This window comes from Strongylocentrotus purpuratus, unplaced genomic scaffold, assembly GCF_000002235.5.
Source record: "Strongylocentrotus purpuratus isolate Spur 01 unplaced genomic scaffold, Spur_5.0 spur5_scaffold_3, whole genome shotgun sequence".
NCBI classification, from domain to species: Eukaryota; Metazoa; Echinodermata; class Echinoidea; order Camarodonta; family Strongylocentrotidae; genus Strongylocentrotus; species Strongylocentrotus purpuratus.
In genome coordinates, this window is record NW_022145609.1 from 13,962,626 (window position 1) to 13,985,465 (window position 22,840).

Genomic DNA, 22,840 nt, shown 5'->3' on the forward strand with positions numbered 1-22,840 from the left:
AATTCATGCTTGCCGATCTTAGCGCGAAATTCGCGAAAAATTAATGAACCGCAAATATTTTTACTCTTTACAGTATCTCAGAGGTAGTGTCAATTACTTTATGATATGTGGGTGTATAATCATGATTTTGCCAAAGTATTAAAGAGAGAGGGTCATCGGTTTCCAAGCGCAGAAGGGCATAATTCGCTGACACCAGACTTGGTGGAAATACCATTAATGGGTGAACAAGTCTAGAGACAGCAAACCCATAGGCCAATCAAGAAATACCCCCTTGTCTCTCGGAGAGTTTTAGGGTGATGCAAATGTCAGATAATGACTTTACTGTATATATGGGAAATAGGTGGATCATTACATGAAGCCTGTTAGTCATAAAACTGAAGGCTAATCTTCAACCTATACATCTATACTTTGGGGGAAATCCCATAAAAATTAAATGTTCTTGTGAAAAATGAAATGTGGTTTTAATTAAAAGGTGACAGTGTGATGATTGAATATTATAAAAGATTATAACAAATCTTCTTAGGAGAAGAACAGGTCCTTGACGTTATATAATTACATTCTTGGGAGCTTATTAGAACTCACAAGAACACACTTGATGCAAAATCTCATCATCCAGTGATAACATTTACATTCTATTTTGATTTAATGTACAGGATGATCCGTTCAAGTCTAAGGACCCATTTGCTGGCATGGGAGACGTAACATCCTCAGATCCCTTCCAAGCTGAAGACCCTTTCAAAGACTGTAAGTACCCTTCATTATATAAAGAGATCTGGGGAGTGTTTCACAAAGACTAAGATCAACTTTAAGTTGGACTTCACTATGGCAGGCCATTCGTGCCTTAGTTCCTCTAACCATTCCTGGCATTGGTTTCTCAAGGGACATATATTGTGGTCACAAATCTACAGAATTTGTTACTGATAGTTCATTATTGAAGGAAAATTGAAATATCATCTAAAGATCATAATTGAGAGCCCAATAGTGAGAGCGACCAGTGGCATGAACGGCCTGCCATAGTTAAGTCCAACTTAAAGTCGAATTAGTCTTTGTGAAACACTCCCCTGTAACTGTAAGTCTCCAGTTCTATTATTTTTCTACACCAAATTCATTTTCCAGTATGGAACATATCTTTCAATACATGGCATGACATAATGTAATTTTAATTGACAGGCTTGTGTGCCAGGTCAGTCTTCAACATCACACACGTTGTGATATAGTGAGGAATACAGTTAATATCAAAATGCTAAGGTGTATAGGTTTAACTTGAAGTACTTGTGGTTCAGTAGATTTGTGTACCAAATACAACTACTGGCTGGCATACTGGGTCGTTAATGTTTAAAAGAACATTTTTTCTTCATGAACATCTTGCATTAGATTTTTCACAGCATGCTATTGATATTCATTGTTTTTTTCTCAACAGCTGATCCTTTCAAATCCGAAGGAGGAGATCCCTTCAAGAGCGAGGCCTTCCAGGCCAACCCATTTGGCGGAGACCCTTTCAAGAGTGATCCCTTTGGCACAGGAGCCACCACCACAAACTCTGAGGACCCCTTCAGCGGCGGATCCGCAAACAATTCCAACGACCCTTTCTCTTCGTCATCCCCAGGGTCCACCGACCCGTTTGGAGGATCGACGGCAGCGAAGGATCCGTTTGTAGGCGGCGATCTATTCGCATCAAAATCTGGTGACCCCTTCGGGTCAAGCTCATCAGACAATAAGAATGATCCTTTTGCTCCGAAAGGCTCAACAACAGACAGTGATCCCTTTGCAGCTAAAAGTTCAATGACCGGGGATGACCCTTTTGCGTCTAAATCGCCAGCAACGAGCGGTGACCCGTTTGCGTCAAAGGCGACGAAGAGCGATGACCCGTTTGCGGGTAGCACGAATGCAAGTGACCCATTTGCAGGGTCAACGAACACTGATGACCCATTCAAAGGAAGTGATCCCTTTGCTTCTGAATCGATAGGAGGATTAACAAATGGCAGTGCAGAGAGTAAGTTTTGGATATCTTGGGCTGCAGATATTTACCTGTAGAGCGTTTATAGGAGAGTGTTAATTGCTTCTTAATCATTTGTGGTCTTTGACTTATATGTGGTATATGATGTGATACAAAATTTTAATTACCATAGTTTTTTGTTCTTACAAAGAGTTGGAAAGAGATGGAATTATGTAACTAGATAATAAATGTGATTGAATTTTAACCCTAAGATAATCAGAGCTAATTCAATGAGGAAGTTGAATCATTGTTTCATTCTTTCAATGTTCATATATATACATACATGTAGAATTAACAACTAAATTATTCATACCCCTTTTAAATTTGATGCTTTTTGTGTTTTTCGTAACTGAAGAATGAAAGGTAGCTTGTTGAATTAGGGCCTTTATTAAATACTTGTAGATGTAAGCTTTAATTTGTCACATTCTCAAGAATCATAAGTCGGAACAAATCAATTTTTCACATACTTTTAAAATTACAAGACTTGGTAAAGGTATGAATATTCTAGTTGTTAACTATAAATACACATGTTTTGCTTGATTGACTTTTGATTGATTTTAGGTCAAAGTCAAGCTTGCCAGCACTGCTAATCATACTTCAAATATCATTTTTAATGATTATTTTTTTTCTTCTCCATAGCTAAAACAAGTGATCCCTTTGGGTCAATAGATCCATTTGGAGGTAGTGCTTTCAAGGAAGACTCATTCAGCAAAGTAAGTGGAATTAATTTAGTAGATATTGTCATTCATAGAGTTTGTTAAAGCTGATGATATAGTTAAAGGGGGTTTAAACTGACGAATACAGGGGAAAAGTTTTCCTCATGCTTCGGTTTCACGTATGTTGCACGACGTGATTGCTGCGGTTGCGTCCGTAGTCGTATTATACCTGATTGGCTCCGAGTCAGGCCACGGGAAAGACACGTAGTCTCGTCAGTTTACAATCCCTTTAAATTTGATACCTGTTTAATCTTCCACATCAGAGCCTTGACACATCATTCATTAGTAATAATTGCCGCTCTTGGATAATGTTGACATTTGCTTAAACATACTTCCAGTGTTAAAGGATCATGACTGTTACATGCCCCTGTTACCATGATAGTTATGTTGGAGGTCAGGACAAGTTCGCCGACATCCCATTGAAACATGTGTATTAAAACTAACACGCCTTTCAATGGGATGTCACTGAACTTGTATTTTGACGATTTGTAACGATGCCCAGGGCCCCGTCTTACAAAGAGTTGTGATTGATCCAAATCAATCACAAGTTTGCAGTCTCATATCTCTTATGTACATAGTTGCGATTGATATCAACTCTTTGTAATACGATGCCCTGGAGTGCATTTTTTTTATTAATAAATGTAGATTAATATCTTGCCAATGGACATTGGTGGTGTGGCGGGACTCGAACCATGGACCCCGTGATTCACAGTCCAACGACGTATCCACTAGACCACAACACCTCTAGTGACCTTTGCTTATGCTCTCTTCCTTTTCAGAGCTCCAGTACTGATACGTTCAGCAGTGATCCTTTCAGTCGTCAGGAGGACACCCCGGCGCTACCCCCAAAGAAAAGCAGAGGGCCCAGCACCTCTACCACCGCCAAGCCTGCCTCCAGCTCACCAAGTACTACGTCCACTGCTAGCGACCCCTTCCAGGCTTTCACCACCAACTCCACCCCCCACAGCGACCCCTTTGCCAAAGCCGACTCCTCCGCCAGCACCAATGACCCCTTCGCATCAACAGGGTCCGCGGGGGGCAAGGTCAACAGCTCCAATGACCCCTTTGCCCCCTCGGGGGCTGGGAAGGATCCCTTTGGTGGTAGTGGAGGAGGGAGTGATCCGTTTTCAGGGGGAGGAGATCCGTTTGGTGGCAGTGCTGGAGGCAAAGCTGATAGTGGCTCAGATCCATTTGCAAACTTTGCTGATTTTGGCAGTGCCAAGGTGAGTGTTCACCCCCTCTGAACATGAAATGATTTTCCTTCTAAAAATTTAACAACATGTGAGATTAGAGGTCCATCTAAATTGGAATCCGTAGACAATCTTCTATATTTCATACATCTACCAATTGTTTAGAATTAGGACTTTTTAACCAAGAACTTTGAACTAGTAGCATGTACATGTATGTACAGTAGCATGTTGAACCTGATAGCGATGCATTGTCAACTGAGTGAACTAGTATAGCATGTGTGTTTATAAGTGAAATCTAAGAACATTAGTACCATGTATCTTCAGGTAGCCGTTCCCACCGTTTAAAATGATACAATATCAATTCATTACTAGAAATACTAAACAAATATAATTTACCTTCATATTATTGTATTCGTCCATTACAATTATGCCTGAAATGGGTTATTGCTCTCGTTAATGTATTGGAGATCAGTAAACTGACAAAAAATGCAGGTCTAAGCTTTATAATAATGAATGGCTTGGTGGAAGCTGGAACTAACATTGAAATACACTGAAGCCGGCTATGTTACTGTTTAAAACACTCCATCCCTTGGATAGAATGTCGAATGAGGTCTCATGTAGAGGAGAGTCTAAACCTTCGCACGTTAAGAACCCACTGCACTATTTGTTTGAGAGTAGCGGGAAACCCGGGTGCAGGGATCCACCTGCACTTCTCCAACCATTTATATAAGGAGGAGAGAAGGAGGGTCAAATAATGATAATTATAACATCTTGTAGAGTGAATACAATGCTAGGTTCTGACTTTATTCTAACAATATTTTTCCTGCACCTTTCTGCAATGTTTTGTACAGCAGGAGCAGTGAGACCATTATTAACCACAACCAAGGCAAGAGATTCATCTATAACTTATAATCCATCCCCCCTCGTGTGCTACATAGAGTACCCCCCAAAACCACCTGTTCATCTATCTAATCTATCTTATTAACCTCCATGCTGAATGCTCCAGTAATGCATCATATTTAGAATTATTTCCTAATTACATATGTACATATACATTTTCATGTACTGGTATACTCTTCCTTCTGTTGTCGGTTGAGAAAAATAGGCAGAAGAATGTTGCTGCACAGACCATTCTCTCTACTGTATGCTACATGTGGTTTTTGTATAGAAATTGTATGCCAGACGTGTGCTCCAGTCCTGGGACCCGTTTCACAAAGCCTAGTCAATGTCAAGTGACAAAAATCAGTGACAAATCTGCTGATAACCAATCACAAGCAAGGATTTCACTAGCTTATAACAAAAACTGTCATCTGTCACTGATGACAAGTTTTGTGAAATGGGGGCCCTGGGGTATTGTCTCACAGTCCATTTCTAACACCACATGTAGTTAAACTCCTAACTTTAAACGTGGCCCATAACATAACACTACTATCCCTACTCCAAACCTTAACCCTACCGTTAACACCTAACTTATTCCTACCCCTTGTAAATTTGATGTTTTTTGTGTTTTTCATAACTCAAGAGTGAAAAGTGGACTGGTTGAATTAGGGCCTTTTTAAAAAAATGACAAAACTTGGTAAGGGTATCTTAATTGTTAACTGATCCTATACAGCTTGGAGCATAATGTAAAATCCCCATTTTTCCTACATTCATTAGCAGACGTTCTTCTACGTATTGTTTACATGTACGTTATGTATCATTCTCCTTTTCAAAGATGAAGTTATGAAACAGTTATGAATAAACTGAAAAGTCTCTTCATAGCCATTCTGTACTATACATCCCATTTAAAGACCATCTACATAACTGTGGAACTATGTTTCATTGTATTACTGCTTTGTGTCTACTTGAATGAAATAAATGTTAATTTCAACCAGCATGAAATGCAAATACGTGCAAGAAAGCTCTGTCATTAAAAGTGCATGGCAACGGTAAAGTTACCTCCATAAAATGATTCAACATAATCATAAGTCTTGCTAAAAAAAATGGAATAAAAGAAAGAGGAATAGCTGATAAAGTTATTGAATATGTTCACATAGACAGTTTACGTGTTGCGTAGAAAGGTATCCCCTGGAAATATTTACATTCGGGCAGTTTTGTAGAGAAAGACAAGAAGGATAAAAGAAGCAAAACCCTGTTTAACTAAAAATTTGTTGCCATGATCCCGTCTAAATATCGTGCCTTTTCTCAAGAAAAGAATAGGTTAACTTTTTTGCAAGTTGCATTGATTGTCAGAATGAAGTTTCATTCATTTCCCTGACTCATTCCAAAAACTGCACATTGCCTTTTGATGATGTTGGAACATATATAGATTTAGTCTTCATAATTGATTTGATAATACAAGGCATGTGTGCTGCCTCAAATTAAAATGGTACAGAGTTTCTGCCTAGACTAGAACAAATATTTTGCCAGGGTTTGTGTCAGATTTTGGAAGCCAATATGCATGTGCACTGATATGGTGCTTGTGGATAGTAAACTAGATCAGAAAGTGTACCATAATTTTGCATCAAATCAAAATTGCCCAAATTTAATCTAGAGACTAAAATTTGCTAGATATAGATAAATATTTAATAGAACTTAAAAGCACGGCTGCATGCACATGCATGGAAGTGTGTATCACATGTACTACAGTAGTATTGAGAATAAAATACCGGTATCTAGAATTTACATGAATATTGTATGCATGTTTAAATGCATCTTGTGTATTCAATTATGGGTAGAAACGTTTAAACAGCACCATATGTAGTCCCATATGTAGTCCCATACCAAACCAACCTTATCCACATAGAAAGTAACCATCCCTCCATTATTTGTACAGTTGTATGCAATAACAAACAATCTCATGCATCATTGAAATCGTAACAAGATCTCTTCGGTTAACTAACTAACTTCATTAAAATTTTGGGTTATTATTGTGTAATATAATACTGTACAAGTACATTGCATACCTACATTTTATGTTGATCATTTGTCCTTCAAAAAGCTATTGTTTTGATTGTCAAGCTCAGAGATTGTCAAAATAACCTAGCCCCTTTAGGGGTCAACATATCTTATTCTTGTGCATGCAACTTGTTTCCTGCCAATCACATGATTTACAGATTATATATCAGTCCTTCATTTACCTCCTTAAAACTAGGCATTTTGGCAGTGATAGTAAAATGGATGAAATAGATGAATTGCATTAGTATTGGCATGAAACCATGAAGCTTACATTAAACATGTAGAAGGAAAAAAGTAGAAGAAAGTGCATATTGAATTAGTTTAGAGCCTTGCTCACTAGATATAGCATGAAATTTGGTACTGAACACATTCAAGTTGTGAGTTTAATATTAATAGTTAAATGGATGAAGAAAAATGCTCTAAATTAGATCATTTGCATGAATTCAAGCCTGCATTCTTAAAACAAATTTATGCAATGCTAATTTGAAGAGGAGTAATGTATGAAAGTAAGTATACATGTAAATACACATACATGTACTAGCCCGAAACGTCATATTGATAGGAAAAGCAGCTATTATTTGAATTGTTTCCTCGCTGAAGCGAGTACATGTAGTTACCATTGCAAGTTCTGTGATAATCTGATGATTTTTCTGGCATTTATGCAAATACCTGCTTGTTGATGATTTTTAAATCAATGCATGTATTCAAATTTTTCAAATTTCAAATGTGAGAGTATTCATGTCTAAAGGAAGGTCTAATTGGTTATTGTTTCTTGTTTTGTTTCAGTTTGAAGGAAAACCATTAAGTGAGGACGACCAACTGGTGTGGGCCGTCAAAGAAGCACAAAAGGAAGAAGAAAGACAAAAACAACTTGCCATTCAGGAGGAGAATGACCTTAAGAGGGCGCTACAGTTAAGTCAGGATGAAGTGGGTTCATCAGAGGCATAGCATGATGCTCTGGGTTCCTCAGGATCCTGACCTGACCGTAAAACTTTGAGAACACCACCATGTTCACATGCAGACTGTTTAGCATTGGCGAATTAATGAACATTTTCACATGCTAGTATTGTTGTGCTCTGTTTATTTGTGTACCTTCTCGAGAAAAAGAAATCTAGACATGAACATTTTGTCTGTTTTGTGACACTTCATCAAGATAATGGTTTAAATAGTAAACATAAAGGAATGGGGAACAAGGTCATGGACTCTTACGGAGATCTGCACCCCAAGATTTTGCCTTCTGCTTATGGGCTGCTACTAAACAAAGAAGAACGGAAAGCAAGCTCATTCACGATAATGATTAGATTTACATATCAAGATTTAGCATGTTTGTTACACATCAAGATTTTCATCGTACGAAACTTAGAGGAATGAAAAGAAAGTGAAAACGTTGGCAGGTTTCCTGCAAGGTGAAGATAAAGGAAACTCGTCATGCTGCATGGAAGGTTGACGTTCATGCTGATGATTTTGTAGTTGTCGCTTCCATGGAAGGGATTCTCTTCTGAAAGGACGATGATTTGCAGGAGCTGGGTTTAATATAAGGAGTAGCATGCTGCAGCCTCGTGCAATGTCATCAGAATGTCATCCATCCCATCATAGTTTCCACCTTTGTGACCTACACACGTATCATTAACCTTATGAGTGAGTGACAGCATGACATAGATGTGTTATAAAACAATGTTGACCAGTTTGTATGGTTTGGAGTCATATGACACCCTACCAGTCATGTGACATCCTACCAGTCATGTGACATCCTACCAGTCATTCTTCGCCAGTTTGTATGGTTTTGAGTCATGTGACAACCCACTGAAGTCATGTGACACCCTACCAGTCATGTGACACCCTAACAGTCATGTGACATCCTACCAGTCATGTGACATGACCGTCAATGATCACTTATCTGACAATGATGCTTTCATCGCTGACATGTCCAATTTCATCCCCCATTTAATTTTGTGTTCACTCTCCATGGATCAATTAAGATGCTATCTAAATGATGTATTAAAGGCCACTTATAGATCATTATATTCCCTCTTACCAAAGGGGGCTGTTTAACTCTTTTCTGTAGTCTTGTTGATATTTATCTGTAGAGATTGTGCTTTCTTCCCTATTAAAAGGCTCGTTCAGATATGAGGAGCAAAACCGCTGCTTTTTTAAAAAATGATGATGTAAAGTGTTATACACTTCACCTTTCTTTATCTTATAACACAGAGCTCAATAATATGAGCAGGACCTTTGTTACGGGCAGTTGCCCTTCGTTTAGGCGTGAAAAACCAGCGGTACGTTTTTTGAGGTGGTTTACCTTACCGTATATCTGAACAAGCCTTAACCATCCTATCTGGTGTGAGGTTTGTTTAAATTACTTCTCATCTTAGATTAGAGTTTTCTTGATAACATGATGTAGATATTGTTGATGTTATCCTATATAGCGAGTTGGGACTGCGTGGTGTATCTTGATAATCCATCTTTGTGCTGTACATTTTCTTCTCTCTTCCAGTGATTAATTCACAGAACTATTTATGAAATAAAATTTGTCGATCGTTGACCAAACTCTTTAGTGATCACGAAACGATGTAGTACAGTCACTGTGGTTATTTGATTTATTGCTAATAGTTAATATATACATGTACATATTTGATACATGTTTATTCCTGTCTTTGCCTTCTCCATGCTTTCACATGTACATAATATGTTATTTGACTTAATCACTTTCAAATACAGAATGGTCTTTGTTAATCATGGATGTGTTTTATTGATGTGGTACCTGTGAGTCTGGGTTTAGGTTAACAAGTGTTTATTTATTGAATGAAGGTTGACCTTGTAAAGCTGTTGACATTCGTTGGTAGAGCAGAGGTCTCCGGGTAACGGGGAGGTCCTGGTTCAACACCAATTTGATAGGCTAGTACCCTTTGGTAAGGCATCAATTCTCAACACCAAGTCTCTCAGATGACCTAAAGCCGTCTGTCCCCTGGTTGCTTGCTTACAAGCATACATATGCTTTCTTAGCAGTCAGGTAAAACAAAACCAGCCAACCAACATCATGATCAAAACAGATTGGTTTTACCTTACTTGTGTCAGCGGTTTCTTAATCTGAAGGTGATGCCCCCTAGGGGTGTTATGGGGGTAATTATGGGAGAAATTGTATGTACAGTTGCATTACAGGTGGTAACACAAAATGCAAGTAAAGGAGCAAGGCACTGACAAGCAATCCAACATAAGGGCTGTGGGGCCAAAAGTTTAAGAACCACTGAAAACATACATGTAACGTGCATCCTTTCAAAGTATGCAGAGCATTAGGAAAGGCAGACAAATATTCATATATGAATATTGACTTAAAAAGTCACTGGAAATACATGTAGCTATGAGTTAGTCATGGAAAGGGTATCATAAAAGGAATTGCTATATCGTAACAAGTTTCTACATGTAGATAATGAGATCATTTTCTGTCTGTCCACTTTTTTCTAACTGTGATGAACAATAGTACCGGATTGTTTTATTTTAGCTAATGATTTCATGATGGTCTGTGCTGCTAAGCATTTTGACAGTTTATGCTAGAAATATGTTTTACATGAATTTAACATGAATGAAAATACCAATGTCATGCACACATCATTAAAGATGAAGTTGAGTTCTGGTCATGCGATTGCATTGTGAAAGAAATGGTGTGGAATCGACCAGAAAAGGTTGATCATCTAGCATATAAGAATTTGTGTGTATTGCAAGGTTCTGGAATCATCAAAATGATAAGGAATTGGCCAAGTCTTGTTAAAGTTATACAAACACTGTACACAGAAAGATGTATATGGGACTACACGAACATGTGGCGCAAAAAACCTACCCCCCCCCCCCCCCCGAGTTTTACGATGTACATGACATATTTAGAATATGAAGGCATTTGAAGAGCCATGCTTTTCAGGGAACATGTCTTATCTGATGTTCTTCCATACTTGCATAATAAGAATGATAACGCTCACAAATTATTTTTCACCTCTTCCCAGAACTCAACCTTCTCTTTAAACAAGGAGTGGAGTAGTACTGAAACACATTGGCAACAGTTTTGGTAGTGTACTTGAAAACTATGCAGTGATGATGTACAGTGCAATACATGCTTCAATGCATACACTATAAATACACTGTGATAACTTACCCTTACAAATACAAAATCTATTTTGAATGTTTAAATGTGAAATTTTCTGTATTTAAACAGTTCTTTTCCTGTATTTAAAGTTTCTCTTGAATAACGTTGCCATTACAAACTTCACAGTCCTCTCTCTGCATCATACGATGAACTACAGGTGGATTTCAACAAAACAGAAGTACAGATATATACAATGTAAAACACAAAATTTATATTCCATGTTCTTTCCACTTAACTATTTTGTGAATCTTAGAAATGACCAAGTTTATTTTCCTTACTGAAGTGTATTCTTCCCTAAATAGGCTTCCTAAGGCATTGATTAGAATGCCATTTCCAAAAAAGAGCAGCTTCCTTATTGTCCAACTGTACTCATTTCAACCTGTAATGTTCTTGTAGCACTCAATATATGTATAAAGTACAGGTATATTCTAAATATTTCTTTGGAAATTCCTAATTGATATTTCCCTTGGCTTCCATATATTAGCATGCCTTTGTTATATGAGGAGGTCAAGTCAACAAATATAAAGAAGGGGGGTGGGGGGGGGGGGGGGGGGGGGGGGGGAGAGAGAAAATCTGTATGTTGCAATTGTCTCTGTCTTCTTTGACTAGACATTGCCTGAAATGTTTAAGAGATGAGGACAGAATTTTTTTCTGAACATCAAGACATTGAGACATGAGTGTGCATGTGAATGAATTTTGTTATCTTCACTCAGAAGCAAAGAACAAATTCTGTTCACCTTTTTCCTAAGTAGTGTCTGATTTAATCAATCTGCCTTCTCTTACTTTGTGCATGAAAACACTTTTAGGTTAGTGATAATTTATTACTTTATGATCATAGCTTCAGATAGGAAAGACCACATAACTTCATTGTAATTGGTTCCTATTTAATTATTATTCATCATTAATTGTGTTCTCATTTTCATCACAGATCAGTATCATAAATATGTAACAAGATATTTTAGAAAAGGATGCTTAGATATAACATTTATCTGCTGGCAGAAGAAATGAAGATGATCCAATGGATCAAAGGGGAATGTGTAAATGTTTCACGATCGACAGCTGTTGAATTGAAAGCCTTATAAGAGCACTGTATTATACAAATGACTTTCACTGTATGTTCTTAAGAAAGTATTGGGGATTTGAAAGTTTTAGCAGGTAATTCATTTTGTAGTCGTCTGTTGATATTAGTATTTCACGTGGAAAACTTTTGCTCAGATACCGTAATATTGCAAGGTATATAGTAGAAGCAAGACTTTACAAAACTCGTACACAATCGCTTGTTCTTTATTTATCATAACTTAAGGTTTGTTGATTTAGAACTCTTTGAAAACATCAGTACCATCATAGAACTATGTGTACATCTAAGGCATGAATGGGATATTCTTTCATGGCAAAGATAGAAATCTTTCTGTGTACTGTAGATTGTAGTTGTTAAACTGTAAAAGGAGGAGACATGGTATGTCTAAACAAAAGAGACATCCTGTGAGTTATACTATGTGTGTCTCCTTGCCTAGTCTTATAATCAGTTACAATTGATTCAAATCATTCACAACTTGATATCAATCGCAACTCTATTCTGAAAAGGTAAGAGTTTGCACGATTCGACTTGCTAGTAATCAGGATCAATCGCAACTTTTGTAAGACAGGGCCCTAATATGTTCATGCAATTTCGTTTTCTGGCAATGTTTTTTTTCTTTGCTGTGTTCTCGACAATGAAGAAGCATTAAGAGGAAGTTGTGCTCTTTATTTGTGCAATCATTCTTTGAAGTCTACATACATACCTGTTTCAAGTTGCAACATCACTTTTATCTGAACTGTTCTGAGCATGTACTTTCATTTCAAAGCATTAATTGTGAATAGAAGTAATGGAATATATGTCATGGGTGTGTATTCTTTATACTGTATCATACTTTCTTGCGTTGTTCAATTATGATATCTCTGTGTCATCACGCATCAACAGTAGGTATTTATGTTTTCTAGAGCAGTTACTTGGTGCTATTATAGGTACAGTAGTCTACTAAAAATAGGTGTAGTAAGTTTAAAGTCATACGTTGGATAATATCCATAATGAGTTACCCATTTCAAAGGTAAATAGCAGTGTTTCTATTGTGCGCACCCAACAGTATGAAAGAATGCAATTAACACTTTGTTTGCTCTCTATGCCTCTTCGCACAGTCGCTTGTTTGCCATATGTTCTATTTTGCGCAAAGCGATACGCACTGATTGACAGTATGATTGCTTTGTGCAACACAGTGGCTTTGAAAAATAACCCATTTACAGTCTTGATTACCTCCATGACAACCCTCTTAACACTGGTATAGATTGATCTTGCGCTGAAAACCAAAATATCAAAGCCTTTGGTATATCTGTCACTTGATCGGTACAATGTGACACACAGATATTATTTATGTGGCAGAAAAAGTTATCATTGAAATTCCCTCTATCTGATCATCTGTAGATTGCCTTACATCCCCTCCCCTTTTCTCTCATTTCATTTGATTTCCTTTTTTTCTTTGAGCTCTGGTTCTTTCACCTTGCATATCAGAGTCATGCATGCATTATCATGAATTTATCTTGCCATACGTGCGATTTCAGGTTTGAGCTTTTATTACATTTAAGGCCCAGTTCACTTTTTAGTGGTCTGTATATGAAAAAAAGAAATTCCCACCTTTATACATATGTGAAGAGCTTCAAAAAACTTCTTTTTTACCCTTGTGCTATGCACTGTAAAGATATTACACAAAATCTAACTCACTAATATATTTAGCATCAAATATATATGTGTGTTAAATTCCCAAAAGACATTTGGGAAATTTTCAGAACAATTTGAGGAAAATTGGAAAATGAAAATATTCATTATCCAACAAAACTCTTTGTGTGCTGTTTTCTATTTTGAAAATTAGGTAATTATGTCCTTAAAGGGAAAGTCCACCCCCAAAATAAGTTTGTTTCGATAGAGGCAGAATAACAAGAAAATCAGGTGAGTGAAAGTTTGAGCAAATTCTGAATGAAATAAGAAAGTTATGAATTATTGAAGTTGTGATCAATCAAATACAAATTGGCAACTCTGTGACTTATCATACGAGCTCTCCTTCATTTGCTTTGTGCATAATATTCCATAAAATCATGTTTTCTTCGTTATTGATGACGGAATATATATTCGTTCCTTGCAGGGGGAGTATAGAAACATATTTGCAATTATTATATTTAGGGTGCATGTATGGTTGAAATTTTTCTTGAGGGAAAATGAAAATTTTAGATTTTTTTAGTACTGAGCAAATGGAAGTTGAGCTCGCATGATACGTCATAGAGTTGCCAATTTGTGTTTGATTGATCACAACTTCAAAAATCCTAACTTCCTTATTTTTAATCGGAATTTGCTAAAACTTTCACTGACTTGTTTCTCTCATTTTTCTACTCCTATTAAAACTAACTTAATTTCAGGGTGGACTTCCCCTTTAAAATAGGGTATAAAGTAGGGTATACTTTTGGACGCTGTTATAAAATGAGGGCTGTATATAATGCATCATTTTATACTGCTGTTTATTAGAAGAATACGAACATGCTCATATTATATGTCCATGTTCTGTATTGATTGAGTACCTTTGATGCAAGATAGCAAACAAAGTTCATAAGACTATTAACTGCACTAACGAGATAGTAAGGTGTTGATAACTAAACTAAACCCACACAGCTTTGGTGCAAACCTACCAGAAATGTATAAGACAAGGTTAATATTCACTTACGTATAAACATAACTTAGCCATTTTATTTAAACTTGTACAAAATGTGTATTGTTAATTGTTATCATATAAATGTATTTATTTTTTATTTGTCTGAACTGTGTCTTAAGGAATTAGTTAATCTATTAAAAAAATTGAACAATGGTTTGTATGAATGACAAAAAAAAAATATTATAAAATCATACGTTCACATTTATGATTACTATATTTCTTTGCCATGCTTACTTTGTATTGGTTAATATACGTATGGAACAATATCGTGTAAAGCTTAAGTGGAATATATTGTATGTATAGTTATGATTTGAAAATACGTAGCAATCCACATGTATCTAAATAAATACATATCATTTGCAAGCAACAATGTTGTCTTTCTTGTAGTTGCATTCTACGTTTTATTTATTTATTTTTTGCAACGTTCTTTTAATGTGAAGAAAGACGAGAGCAAAAATCTGTACAAGATTTACGATGTCAAAGAGAAGCCCATGTGTGCAGAATATTTTGGCCAATGACTGGGGTAATGGTATATCTGTAAAGTGCTTATAGACATCATAGATTTAGGATAAAGCGCTATATAAAAATGGAATTATTATTAGTATTAATAACAAAACTAGCCTAACACTCCAGGGGGGTGTTTCACAAAGATTCTAAGTCGAACTTGACTCTAAGTTGGACTTAAAAAGTATGGAGAGCCATTTGTAGCCTTATAATGAAATATATTCAAAAGCAACAATTTTAGTATTTTAGACTTTTCATAAATTTCACATCAAGAACATGAAATCCCCCATGATTAAAGAAAATATGAATAATTTGAATCAACATTTTATGCCTTTTAAAAAATAACTTTCACAAACTATTTTCAAGAATGCTAATGGCTTCCCATAATTGTTAAGTCCAATTTACAGATAAGTTCAACATAGGATCTTTGTGAAACATGGCATCTGGTACTTTTGCCATGAAGCATATGACAAACATAAAAATAGACAATATCAATGAAAATGATCAATTTTGCAAATGTGATTTCACCATTTCTATGATAATTTCAAATGGCAATTGATATCAAGTCAGATATCCCCCTCCCCCCATTTGTTCCTACACACAAAGTGACTGAAATACTATTGTTTTAGTTTTTTTGCTTACCAGGATGTTTTTTTCTGGGGAGAATGCCTATTAAACTTGACATGTACAATATGTCCTAAGTGGCCAACAAAATTTCAAACTTAATATTAACATACACTTACATTTATAAATATAATGTTCTAACATTTGTAAATATCCTATTTTTCAAAATAACTTTTCCTAACCTTAACATGATTGTGCAGAGGTTGGATTTGGATTTCTCTTTCAATAAAAAATAAAAAATGTAGAATAAAAAGGTTTAAGCAAATCCTAAACACAAAGACAAATTTTAATCCGTAGGGTTATTTCAAGTTGGTTATTTATAAGGTAACCAAAATTTCAATTTACAATGAATAATAATCGTTAAAACAAATATCAATTTACATACATGTACATTTCATTATGAATGAAATGCACAAAAGTAGGAAAAAGTCTCACAAAATATTACTTCTAACAGAGCAACTTACTTTGCATGTTAGACTAGTACATGAATACATGTCACTTCCTCCTAGTATCCACTTTACATGCTGCTGGCAAAGGAAGCAGCATGTGTTCTTCAAAGACAGAACAGTGGTACTGAACCAAAGCCTCCAAATACCCAAAAGTGGCATTTACATTGCACTACATCTTGAATCAAAGTTCGGTGATGCATTTTAACATGACATTCAATCACCAATCTCGATCACCCCTTTAATGGTTTCATGATGTCTGGTAAGATGTGCTCAACAGATAGACAATGTGTGGTCTCGCATCACAACATCTCCCAACATGTAGTGTTTTTCAACTACTAGTAATATCACAATATACCTACTGCATTTTAGATATTGCCAATTAAATGCCAAACATATTGTACCCCTCAATCTTAACCTCATATGGTTAAGAATCTAAATACTGTGGTTAGTCATGACTGATACGACTGTATTTTCATTTGAGATTAGTAAAGGCCCAGCTTTGAGAGGCAAATGTACTGCATGACCATCATAATCATTTCAGATACTTCTCTAAAATAAAACAATAATCAACAATAAATAACCATGCATGGTCAACATTTCATAGAAAATTGTCCGAGTTCATTTTCCAAAAATCTTCAGCTAGCTTCAGGAAGACGGTATAACGTAGCTGACTCTTACTGCTGGGATCGTGTCACCATTAAAATGGCTGATCACTTCAAAGATACAATTTAATTTGGCCTGATCATCGATTGCTGAGAGTCCACTCAATATGACATGCTCCAGCACAATTTAATAATAAAACAAGTCCATCACAAAAGGCACAGCATTGGACTATCTTGATGCAGACTTCTTAGCACTAGCAATCAGCTCCCTTTCTTCAGTCTCTAAATGTTTCAGCTTCTCCTCATATTTTATCCGCATTCTTTGCCGAAGGCTCTCTAACTCTTGCCTCTGTGGAGTCAATAATAAACAACACACAAATAATGAGAAATAAATATATTTAAAGTGCTTTTACTTAACATGTTGAAGATGGTTTTATTTTCCGGTAATATGTATTTCTAATCTACTTATGTTATTTCGGGCTTCTTATCCAACAGGTTGAAAAAAAAATCATTTTGTGATAATGAAATGTGTTAATGCAGAATGAACATTATAATTTCCACACAAAAAAATAGTTTTTAAAAGAACGATTTGTTTGATTCATAAACCAGGGGAAAAGTATATTTCTAAAGAAAATAAAGAATTTAAATATATGAAACAGAAAGAAGACAATGAATTCATCAAGTGCCAACAAATTATGAAAATTAAAAATGTAAGCAGTAGTTTTCTGTCACTGAATTCTGTCTGCACAAGTATTTGACCCACTTGAAATAAGCATGACCTCTTAGAAGTCATACTTGGGATTTACATTTACAAGTAAAGTATGTATTGATATGCTTTTTGATGTAAATCATGTTTATTCAGGGCCTCATCGAAGACCACTACTTATTGGTGAATGGGCTACCCTGACAAAAGATTAGAAATAAATAAAATATGGAAAACGTAGCCCCATACACCACAAACACATGAAACAGAATTTCAATTATAGGTATAAGATTAAGAGCAAAGATCACTCCCATCCCCATTTTGGGGGGGGGGGGGGGGGGTCTTTCTCTCTTTCTTTCTTTTTTTCCTTCCATCCTTCCATACCCCCCCCCCCCCCCTCTCTCTCTCTCTCTCTCTCTCTCTTCTATTCAGAGATATGCATTGCCCATTGTCTATTGTCAAAGGATGTAAAATTGCTCCAGATGTCGACTCTACGCCATTTTGTAAAACTATTTATGTTTGGCTTACATGCATCTTGCTCTCGGGAGGGTACATCTCTTTCTGTAAACATGAAATATAAAAAAGCATTTACAGTATGATTTAAAAAACTTTGTCAAATATTATGCACATGTACGTTATATTGCAATACATGTACATCACATATCTTTTTTTTTTCTGTGCATAAATGTTGGAAATATATTATGCCATCAGCTCTCTGATTCAAGATGGATGTGACATACCGGTACAATGATAATTAAAAGTTTTGAACCAAAATGTACAGTCTCTTTACAAAGCGTTAATTATCATTTAGGATCTATTTAAAAAATAAAAAAAACATCAAACAAACAAAAGAGAATGATAATTTATTCTACAAGTTACGAAAAATTCATTGACTTTTAGCTAACTGATTTCCTGTATGCCATTACTATTCAGACTTTCATAAATTATCTTACTGTACAATCAATATTTTACAGATGCATGACAAATTTATGTTTGTCACTATTCATGGATACTCACAACTTTTTTTGAGACATAGGTTTCAAAGAGATCTGTCTGATTGAAGTAATAAAACATGGTCACAGGGAACATCACATAGATAGACATCTGAAAAAGAAGAAAAAATATTTAGTATATGTTTATATCCATACTGGAAATAAGTTAGTTTCACTTATAAAACAAATGGGCAAAAAATGAGATAAAAAATAAGAAAGATTAAGAAAGTTAATGCTTTGTTAAGTTGTTATAACTTATATACCTACTGGTAATGCTATTAGCAAGGTTCTCTATGATTATGTACAGACAATTAAATACATTTCCATCTTCATAGTTGTCGGGGAGGAAAAATATGTTATTCATAACATCAAACTTGATTCCAAAGAGGCCAGACACACAGGCCCGAATTCACAAAGGAGGTTTGTCGACTAACCTAGGTTTATGTGCGTCATATGATGCGTTTTGATGCGTTTCAGACCAAGGTTTGTCTGAACCTTGGTCTGAAACGCATCGAAACGCCTCATATGACGCACTTAAACCTAGAATTGTCGACAAACCTCCTTTGAAACGCATCGAAACGTGTCATATGACGCACATAAACCTTGGTTTGTCGACAAACCTCCTTTGTAAATTTGGGCCATCAAAGACAAAATATCTCAATTTTCTTTCACTGTTACACTAAAAGAACAGGGAAAATTTATTTCACATAGACTATTTCATGCAAGAATGCTGGTAGTAAGTTTCTCCTTCTGGACATTTCTTTTACGGGTCGTAGCTCTATTAAAGTATAAAGATGAACGTAATCAAACATTTTATAAATCCATTTTCATATTCATCACGTTCATCTACAAAAACATGGTCAAGAAACTTTGATTAGGGTCTAGGCCTATTTGAAGTTGAAGTGTAAACTAAAGTCATTAGTCACTGCCAATAAAAGTTAATTGATTGCATGCATCACTATCAAAATAAAGAGAGATTATTATATTTTTCTTCCAAAGCGCTAAAAATTACTACTCATGACTAAATTAATAAGCTGTGATACATGATACACGCTCAAAAGTTTGCAAAGAAATATAATTATGGTGATATAACGTGAATATTAGCACGTGGGACCACAATAACAAATTGGGGCATTTTATACTTCTAAATAGTTAATTACGGGGTAATCTATTAACGGAAAATAACAATATAGCACTGACATACCTTAACCACTTCCAGCTTCCACGTACCCATCTTGTACAATGTACTGAAATATCACATCAGCCAGAAAACGTCAGAAAAAATTGGAAAAGGAAGCGAAGACGGAAAGTGCAGTGTTGATTGCGAAACTTGTCATGTTCACACACCGCGCGTTCAATGATGTAATTCTCATGAACGGTAGGTCTGCACTAATTATATTTAAAAGTCTTTGGTCTGCACTCGCACGTGGGCTGTGCAGCGTTGTGTGAACGCGCAAGGCACGCATCCTCCTCCTCGGCCTCCGGCCTCTCCTCCCAGGGGCGGATCCACGTAGCGATTATTCCGGCCCTGCCCACCCCCCCCCCCCTAGCCCCCAAAACGATAAAAAAAATAGGATAATAACGTAAAGTTAACCTTTATAAAACAAAAAACAAAACTCCCCCCCCCCCCGCTTATTCGCCGGCCGGCTGAGTCGGCACTAAATTTTGTATTAAGATTTGGCTACCCCCCCCCCCCCTTGACGCCGTCTGGATCCTCTGCAGGCGCGGATCCACGGGGGGGGGGGGGGGGCTGACGGGTCAACAAAAAAAAGAATTAAAATTTTTTTTTTTTCCACGAATTAGGTGAAAAAAACAAAAATAGTGGTCTCACCTCACCTCCCCCCCCCCCCCCCCTCGCTCATTCACCGGCTGACTGAGTCGGCGCAAAATATTTCCTGAAAAATTGGACCCCCCAAAAAGTGCCTCCTACTGCCCCCCCCCCCCCCACCCCCCTCGCTTATTCACCGGTGGCTGAGTCGCAACTAATATTTTCTCACGGATTGGGCCCCCCCTCTTCCCGCCGGCTGGATCCACCACTGCCTCCTCCTCCTCCTCTTCATCATCATCATCATCATCATCATCATCATCATCATCCATTCTTTCATTCCTTCATTTATTCATTCATTCGTGTTTTGAGGGGTGTTTTTTTTTTAATTTTTAAATTCATTCTTTTTCCTTCGTTCGTAAGTTCAATCGTTTGCATCATTATTCATTCAGGCTTAATTGCTTCACCGATAAAGTTGGAATAAATTTTCTGACCACTTTTCATGACTTGATTGTGGCAATATGACTTATTCTTGATGAATATAGTTCATACCTTCTTGATCAATCTAAAGAATGAGAGGTTGATCTATTCATTTTCAGAAGATAAACGGTATATGGGCATATTTTTCGAGACTGTAAGTAATTGCACTTTGCCACAAACACTTCATGAACAAGGAAAAGAAACATTAATCCTCCTCCTCCTCCTCCTCATCATCATCAGCATCATCATCCTTATCATCCTCGTCATCAAACAGGTATTATACAGTGCGTCCCAGAAAAACGAAACCGAGAATTATCGATGTTTTATCATAACTTAATAACAATTATATTTAGATCATCCTCTTTCATTTGATGCAACTCATAATTATGATGCATATTTCACGCATGCGTGATTCAAAACAATTTGAAGAAAGGGTACAAAAAGTTATTTGGCGGACGGTATCTGAATTTAAAAGAAAAAATTCTTCCCTTTCATGAGACACCTCAATCAGGAAGAATGAGCTAGGAATAACAAAGTTCTGTTTGGTTAAATTAATGCTTGCATTTCCATAATTTTATCAAACGAATACGTTTTCACTGGCTGCCTGCCGTAGAAACAAACAACAAACTCTGATTCGTCAGTCATGCAGGAAGTCTTTTGTCTTCTTTGTTGTTACGGTAGACAGCCAGTAAAAACGAATTCGTTTAATAAAATTATGGAAATGCAAGCATTACTTTAACCAAACAGAAGTTTGTTATTTCTGGCTTATTTTTCCTGATTGAGATGTCAATATGAAAGGGCAGAAAATGAACCTTGTGGATATAGTGACTACCTTACTTTGAAAAGACAGGTAAAGTAGCTGTTGCAATTACGAGGACCTGGGTTCATATCTGTGTCGGACACCCCCCCCCCCCCCCCCCCCCCCAGTTTGAATGACGAAGGGCAACTCTTTAGTTCGACTGCAAGATGCATTGTGTGAATTCTCAAAAAAGTTTGACATTTTTAAAGGTTTTAGATAACCATCTTTCCGGGCACTGACTGTCTGAAGCAGAACGCCAATCTTACATGGTATTATACAAAAGCTACCGAATACTGAGAGGGTGGGGTCCTGCGATCTTTTTACTCGTCCTGTTATAGCTTTCCCTTTCTCACACTGTCCCACGCTCCCCGTAACTATACACCCTTCAAGAAGAGAAAGATGATTAAAACTTTAACTTTGACAACGAACTTTAACTTGAGAGTTTTAAGTTCGAAAAGGCAACAAGAACATTTCCTCAGCAGAGCAAGTGTTTTTAATGACTGACTGAAAATAGTTTGAAGATGAAAGGGTATATTATATAAAGAGAGAGAGAGAGAGAGAGAGAGAGAGACAGAGAAGGGGAGGGTGGGGGGGGGGGGGCATGTGAATGTGGTAAGGTGCGATGACAAATCGACTAAGGGACCACTGGACGAAATTATCATTTTCCAAACATTGAGTTAAAGGAACCGTATATAGCATTGTTAGGACTCCGTGGAGAGGCAAAGTGTAATTTTGATGTAGATCTCCAGGCCACCAGGCTGGCCAGCACTTTATGTCGTGGACACTGGCATACTGATGGCCCCCTGCGTACGCGCCTGCAGCCAAATACTCATAGTTTGGAGCAAATTTTACAGCTTCTGAAAAGAGTCCCAGAGTACTGATACTTTTTCTAATCAGTTTTGTGAGCCAGTCATTCATTCACTTACATTGTCGGTCTAAAACAACTGTTTATGAATCTACATTTTGATTTGCACAGGATACTGGTTAGAGCAATTATATCTCTGTGACTATAGATTATGTTTAATGCATTTGTACTAGTGATTAGAATGTTTTTATGCGGTTTTTTTTTATGGTCATTGGCCAAATTGCAAATGCACTTTCCATTTATTTATAAGTTACAATTTGAATATGTTACGGAAGAATTGAATAGCACAAGGGCTTGTTTGTTAGTTAACATAGGTGCTAAATGCCTAAATTACTCATTTTCATTCTCT

General features: G+C 36.6%; 2 protein-coding genes across 5 annotated transcripts in view; one reads left to right on the forward strand and one right to left on the reverse strand.

Moving 5' to 3' along the window:
- LOC583813 (epidermal growth factor receptor substrate 15-like 1) overlaps positions 1-8,990 on the forward strand; it is a 39,600-nt gene extending 30,610 nt beyond the window's left edge. For 3 of the 4 annotated variants that reach the window (XM_030996804.1, XM_030996807.1, XM_030996805.1), the window contains 5 exons: positions 654-744; positions 1,421-1,993; positions 2,636-2,709; positions 3,492-3,935; positions 7,626-8,990. In XM_030996804.1, the coding sequence (XP_030852664.1) occupies positions 654-744; positions 1,421-1,993; positions 2,636-2,709; positions 3,492-3,935; positions 7,626-7,787 (1,344 nt within the window). In that variant the 3' untranslated portion in view covers positions 7,788-8,990. Of the gene's footprint in view, positions 1-653; positions 745-1,420; positions 1,994-2,635; positions 2,710-3,491; positions 3,936-4,753; positions 4,789-7,625 lie in introns of all 4 variants that reach the window. The other variant, XM_030996808.1, reaches the window with a different exon arrangement.
- A 7,140-nt stretch (positions 8,991-16,130) lies between these two features.
- Positions 16,131-19,901, reverse strand: LOC100889189 (protein PET100 homolog, mitochondrial-like). Its single transcript, XM_003730390.3, has 4 exons — positions 19,787-19,901; positions 18,608-18,694; positions 18,119-18,151; positions 16,131-17,236 (listed from the first exon to the last, which is right to left on the reverse strand). The coding sequence occupies exons 1-4, from the start codon at positions 19,814-19,816 to the stop codon at positions 17,117-17,119; spliced, it is 270 nt and encodes an 89-aa protein (XP_003730438.1). The 5' UTR covers positions 19,817-19,901; the 3' UTR covers positions 16,131-17,116.
- Positions 19,902-22,840: the final 2,939 nt, after the last annotated feature.